This window comes from Octopus bimaculoides, chromosome 15, assembly GCF_001194135.2.
Source record: "Octopus bimaculoides isolate UCB-OBI-ISO-001 chromosome 15, ASM119413v2, whole genome shotgun sequence".
In the NCBI taxonomy this organism is placed as follows: domain Eukaryota; kingdom Metazoa; phylum Mollusca; class Cephalopoda; order Octopoda; family Octopodidae; genus Octopus; species Octopus bimaculoides.
Genome location: NC_068995.1, coordinates 6856921 through 6864090, shown reverse-complemented (window position 1 = coordinate 6864090; position 7170 = coordinate 6856921). Strand labels below are relative to the sequence as shown.

The window sequence follows — 7170 nt, the reverse complement described above, 5'->3', positions numbered from 1 at the left end:
AACAGTTCTTGATCATGTAACAGGGCTAATAATAATAATAATAATAATAATATTCCTTTCTACTATAGGCACAAGGCCTGAAATTGGGGGGGGGGGCAGTCGATTAGATTGACCCCAAAAGCATGGAAGGCAAAGTCAACTGTGGAGGTATTTGAACTCAGAATGTAAAGACAGATGAACTATCGCTAAGCATTTCACCCGGCGTGCTAACGATTCTGTCAGATCGCCGTCTTAATAATAATAATCCTTTCTACAATAGGCACAATGCCTGAAATTTTGGGGGAGGGGACCAATCGATTAGATCGACCCCAGTGCCTGAAATGCACCTAGAAAGTTACCCTCTGGGGCACAAGTCTGGGCAATGTTGTTTATGGAAGGCCAGCAGTCGCCCATGCATGCCAGCCTCCCCTCTCCATGCCACCGAAAGGCAAAGAGCCAATACAACTCGGCACCAGTGACATCGCAACTCATTTCTACAGCTGAGTGAAATAAAGTGTCTTGCTCAAGAACACAACATAAGTCGTAAATTTGATGCTCTAACCACTGAGCCATGCACCTTCACTGTCATAAGCCAATGAAATATGAAGTATATAACAGGTACTGAGCTGGATAATATTGACCAATTTCCTGCCAAATGGTTGGCCATGTGCCTCAATTGTTATTAAGGATGGCAAAGAATTGTGATATTTATTTGAGCTCTTTACTTTCTGGTTTCAAATCCTGCCAAAATCAACTTTCCTTCATCCTTTTGGGTCAATAAAATAAATGGCAAATACTGGAATTCATGGTATCAACTACTTCCTCTCAGAATTGTTAGTTTCATGCCTAAATCAGAAACCATTATTATTATTATTATTATTATCATTATTAAGGCAGCACGCTGGCAGAATCGATGAAATACTGGACAAAATGCTCCTGTATGTTCTGAGTTCAAGTTCCACCAATGCTAACTCTGCCTTTCATCTTTTCGGGGTCAATGAAACAAGTACCAGGTCATGTGCTTACAGTAGAAAGCATTATCATTATTAAGTCATATACGTTCTGAGTTCAAATTCTGCCGAGGTCAACTTCACCTTTCATCCTTTCGAGGTCAGTGAAACAAGTACCAGTTACGCACTGGGGTCGATGTAATTGACTGGCACCCCCTCTCTTTCCCCCAAATTTTCAAGGCCTTGTGCTTAGAGTAGAAATAACTATTAAGAGACATCTAATGTGTGAGCCCTGTAAAAATGAAATCACGTAGCTCTGAAGTATATTGCATTTCTTTAACACATCTATAAAAGGATTTTTCCTGGATGAAAGCCACAGTCTCTGGTTTTTCAACTACACACACTTGTTACGTATGTCATATGGAAAATGCTTTTAAGATAATTATATTCTTCTGCATGATTATTAGTTATACTTTTTAGGCTTTCAGCCTAATGCCATTATGAGAAAATATTATCATTATTATTTGTCAAGGGCAACTTTACTATTTCAAAATTAGCCGTATACAGGTGTGTATGAGTGTACATATATAAAAAGCTTGATTTTCAGCCACATGGTTCTGGGTTCAGTCCCACTGTGTAGCACCTCTTGGGCATGTATCTACTATTATAGCCCTGAATTCTTCAAAGCCTTGAGTAGAGTTTTGTACAGGGAAACTGAATATATGTGTGTGTGTACGGTTGCTTGTGTGTAACATTGTAAATGAACATCACTGTCATAGACGTGCTTAATTATGGAAAAAATATTACTTTGCTTAGAAGCAAGTAAAGATTGGCAACAGAAATGGTATCTGGACATAGAAAAGTCAGCTTCAGCAAATTCTGTCCAACCCATGCAAGTATGGGACAGTGGACATTAATAATAAATACACACATGTGTATACATTAAATACATATATACGTGTGTATACAAAGAAGGTAACTGACCATCCGCTTGAATTGGAGCCCCAGCTTGACCGCAGTCCAGTGTATGAAACCAGTAAAATATTTTATTTTAGAGTAGTAACCCCAAGTTATGTCCCTTCATGTTCCGTACTTTCTTTTTGATGAAATAAAATATCAGCAGTCGACATTATGTTGATTCAAACTCTTTAATCGCAACCTTGTTTGTACCAAAGGGACAACATCTCATCAACATATTTGTTTTTGTTTTACACTCCTGGGCTTCCATAGATTAACTACATTAATTAATTATTGTAATAAAGATATAATAGTAACAGTAAACGACAGTTTTGCCTCTGTGGGTTCCTTTTATTATTATTATTTTTTTTTTATTAATCCTTGTCTGGCATTTAGCCATAAAAGAAAAAAAAAATTTTTGTTTCTTGAGATTCAGGTTTGTTTCCAATTTAAAGAACAGAACTCATTCTTTTGTACCTCATACAAATGGCTCCATCTTAACCAGTGAAGAATCAACTTTAGATTTCATAAATGCAAGCAATATGTCTGAAACAGTTACTATAGTTCTCTTTGGAAAATTACTCCATCTTCCTTGTCAGAAAATATTTCTCTTTATTGTCTCACATCCTGTCTATGAATATATTATCAAATTTATAAAATAGTATTTGAATATTATGCATAGCTACTGTGAAACAGTTTCTTTTTGCAAAGTGAGTAAAGGTGCCACAGGACAGTTAAAATGCCTTGTTGAATGTGATACACTTATTTTTGAGACAAGAAAACAGTTTGTGTATGTGTGTGTATTTAGCGTTTTTTTTTTTTTTTCTTACGTCCATTTTTCCCTACTAGCATGGGTTAGATGAATGTTTTATTAAAGCATTGTTTTACAGCCACATACCCTTCCTGGTGGTAATCTTTACTAGTTCTTCAAGTAAGCATTCTCTTATTTCAAACCTCTCTGAAAGCAAGAAGCAAATATGTGAATTGTTGGCGGAAGTAATGATAACACCACCACTTGTAGCTGGAGACTTACAGAGATGCCAAATGTACACACACACAAGGAGTTTCTTTCAGGTCCTCTCCACCAAATTCATACATAAGGGCTTGGCTGTCCTGGGGCTATCATAGAAGACACTGGCTCGGGGTACCACGAATTTGAAACCATGTGGTTGGGAAGCAAACTTCTTAATTACAGTCATGCCTGCATCCACCCCCAAGACATCTTCCTTCGTTAGCATTGATTTGCAATTAGAAGGGCTCAGCTAATGCACTGATGGTGTTGGAACACGAGTATTTATTGCTTTCAGGAGAAAGTATGGGAGGAAAACCAAACTCAGTATGGTATAGTGGTGTAATTAGTTGAGACAGGTTCAAGTCCCACCAGTGAGTTTACTGTTCATCATGTTTAATACGGTTTATATTATAGTAGTGTGTCTGTATGTGTATATAGATATACACATCCATATATATATAAATACATACATACACACCTTAACCCTTTAGCATTCAAATAACTCTGTTTAGAATTAACCATGGATTTTCTGTTTGTTTTCATATTTCAATGATGTGATTGCTTATCTTTAGAATTACATTGTAGGGTAGGTGCAAGAGCACAGATCTAGCTGGTTTAAATATAATACAGGTAGAATATTTGGGGGCTTGGTCTGCCCATTTTAAATGTCAAAGGGTGAACTGCTTTCACTTATAAAGACTCCGGCCAGCACCACCTCGTGCATCCACACGAAATGGGTTCCTTAGAAAACAAAACAAAAACAGAAAATAAAAAAAAAATAAATAAAGCACGAAGTGGGTGGGGTGAGGTGTACTGTATTAGAACCTATGGATTTGGTATTGCATAATAAGGTTATAATACTGTTTCTGGAAGAAAAAATGTTGTATAATACTGCTTTTAATGAAGAAATGCTTGTGGTTGGTTAAGAGGAAGAATCAAGTCAAAAAATAGAAATAAAAAATATGAAGCTCTTCCTACATTATTAGACTTTTGTATAAATTAGAATTCTTTCTGTTTTTTGTGTCTCTCAAAAATTAAAAAATTTGAACAATAATAATAGTACATAATCAAATATACATATGCATATTTATATGCATATGTGATTTTATATATATATCATGTATATACAAATGTGTGTATATATGTGTGTGTATATATATATCACATATGTATATATATATTTATATATATAATCACATATGTAAATAAATATATGTAGATATATAAAATCACATATGTAAATAATGTGTGTATATATATATATATATATATATATATACACAAATATATTTACATATATATACACATATATATATATACAAATATATTTATATATATATATATACAAATATATTTATATATATATACAAATATATTTACATATATATATGTATGCATACATGTGTATGTGTATGTATATGTATACACACACACACACATATACATGCATACATCATTTTATTATTACAGTTTGCTTGCTCGTTGAAACAAGTATAACTTCAAGCCAAATTACAGAACTCAACGCCGTCAAGTGGATTCAAAAAATTTCTTGTTTTTAAAATTAAATGAGACAAATGTACCAAATGTACAATCTGTTTTTGTCCAGACTGAATTCGTCAAACAAACATTTCCTCCACACAGAAACACTTTACATTTATCTCACTGGATTTCTCAGAAAAAATATATATTCATAATCATATATATATATATATACATATATGTATGTATGTATGTATGTATGTATATATATATAGAAACGCGCATGTGTGTGTAGTATGATGTCTTTCTTGTTTCATCTCTTCTCCTTTTCTAGGTTCTCTTCATTCGTTGCTCTAGTATTGCTATTCAGGTTCGTGGCTGGAAAACTTTGTGTAGCCGGCTGTGGTCGTCAAAAAGGCTGCGAATCATGAACACTTGTGTCAACGCCACAGACATCATGAGGAACAACTGGAAGCCGGACCACCAGTTGACACGTTCAAAATTGGATTCCTGGATGTTTCGGTCTCGTGCCTCAAACATTTTCAAGTAAGTCTGGACCTGATGCGATCTTTCAAGATTCTCTTTTACACGCCCAACTATTGACTAAAAAAACAAAAAAACAATAGTTTAGTAGATGCATTCCTAACTAATAGACTCGTTAGCTGTTATATAGCTGAAGGAACATCTTACAAACCAATCATTGACTACCATTTCATACATAATTAAGGGGCTTCACCTGCTAGATATTGCGTGGCCTTGTGGTTAGGGTGTTACGCTCATGATCACAGGACCGTGGTTTCGATTCCTGGATCATGTAGTGGATTCTGTTCTTGAGCAAAACATTTAATTTCACGTAGCCCCAGTCCATTCAGCCGTAAAGGAGTAACTCTGCAACAGACTGGTGACCCATTCAGGGAAGAATGTTGTCACCATGGGGTCCCTTATGCATTATGGAAGCCAGGTAACAAGCTTCAGGAGTCCTAGGACTTGAGACAGTACCTACTTATCTGCTAGATATAGCAGCCAAATCTTTTAGATCACATTTATACAATAATCCTTTCTACTATAGGCACAATGCCTGAAATTCGGGGGAGGGGGATAGTCAATTACAACGACCCCCAGTGCTCAACCTGAGAACCCAGGTTCGAAATTTCCCCAAGACACCTGATGAAGGCTGGAGGGTATATCAACCGAAACGTGTTAACAACAAACAAGATGAGGACAAATATCCGTCAAATGTAAATAATGTAATAAGGACTGGTTTCCCCAGCTTCCATGGAGTAAATACTTCCCACCTTGATGGGACGCCAGTCTGTCGCAGCGTTACTCATTTTTGACAGCTGAGTGGACTGGAACAACGTGAAATGAAGTGTTTTGCTCAAGAACACAACGCATCGCCCAGCTCATGAATTGAAACTACAACCTTACGATCATGAGTCCAACACCCCTAACCACTAAGATACATGCCTCCACTAACAGTAAAGTTGAACGCAAACAGATGGAGAAAGGATTACACAGGTGCTGTGTAACCCTTTTAATCTATACGTTCTGTGAGGAGCATGACATAGGCTTACCAGGGATTTAACAGGGCTGACCAGGGATTAAATAATAATATCAGTGTCTCCATCAACACCATTACCACCAGCTCAAGTAACAACAAAAACAAGTTAACAAGGGAAGCCTCTATGTATTGCTAGAAATAGCAGCTCAATCTTCCTCAAATCACACAATGCAAACTTTAAAAGACACAGAGGATGATGCTGAAAGATGGTGTGATCACAGCTGATCAATGATTAAACAACACTGATAGATGTTAAAAGACGAGATGGTCACAGCTGACCCAGGGTTAAACAATAACAACATCAAGAGCAGACTTACTTTAAAATCATCAAGTTTAATGTCCATCAACTCTGCAGCATCTTCTTTACTGAAAGTCCAGTTTCCATTCTCATCATCTTCTTCATTCTCTGTGATGATGTCAAAATAGACGACTTTCCTGAAGAATCGGCTGAAGGTATTGTCAAAGCAGATCTTGTAAGTTCCTGTCATCTGTACATCCACTCTGAAAAAAATAATAATAAATAATAAACAAAAGCACTCAGAGAGCGCAAAGCTCCGCCAAAGCAACACCAACGTCCTCTCAACGATTGACCAGAGATGATTTTTAAGATAAGAATATCTGAAATAAATTTGACTGTTCTCACAAACGAGAATACTAAAAATGAACTTGACCGCTCTGAAAAGTTAAGTAAAAAAACAGGAAAAAATAATCCAGAATCCTTGTCTGGTACTGGATCGATATCCAAATCTAAGCAGTTTGTGCCAGTCATGAGGCCAAACAACCCTGAAAGTTTCATCCGAAGCAGTTCTTGAGATATCTTGTCCATGGACAAACAAACATGACTGAAAACAGTACCTCTGCCTTGGCTAAGGCGGAGGTAAAAATAATCCTTTCTATTGGAAGTACAAGACTTCAAAGTTTGGGGAAGAGATTAAGCTGATTACATTAATCCCCAGTGCATAAATGGTACTTGTTTTTTTTAATTGACTCCGAAAGGACGAAAGGCCTCGGTGGAATTTGAGCTCAGAACGTAGTGATGGATGAAATACTGCTAAGCATTTCGCCCATCACGCCAACAATTCTGCCAGTTCGCCACCTTAATAATAATAATAATAATAATAATAATAATAATAATAATAATGACCTCAATCAGGGACCTTTTGAGCGGGATGGGCTACTCAACCTGAAGAAAATTCTACCTGGATCCCACCATGGGCAGATTTCTTTTCTCA

At 36.4% G+C, this 7170-nt stretch overlaps 1 protein-coding gene across 1 annotated transcript in view; it reads right to left on the bottom strand.

The window, feature by feature from the left end:
• Positions 1-3693: 3693 nt before the first annotated feature.
• Positions 3694-7170, bottom strand: part of LOC106869486 (transmembrane emp24 domain-containing protein 1) — an 11475-nt gene continuing 7998 nt past the window's right edge. Inside the window, exons 3-4 of the mRNA XM_014915249.2 lie at positions 6256-6439; positions 3694-4980 (exon numbers count right to left, since the gene is read on the bottom strand). Of these exons, the coding sequence (XP_014770735.1) occupies positions 4744-4980; positions 6256-6439 (421 nt within the window). The 3' untranslated portion in view covers positions 3694-4743. The remainder of the gene's footprint in view (positions 4981-6255; positions 6440-7170) is intronic.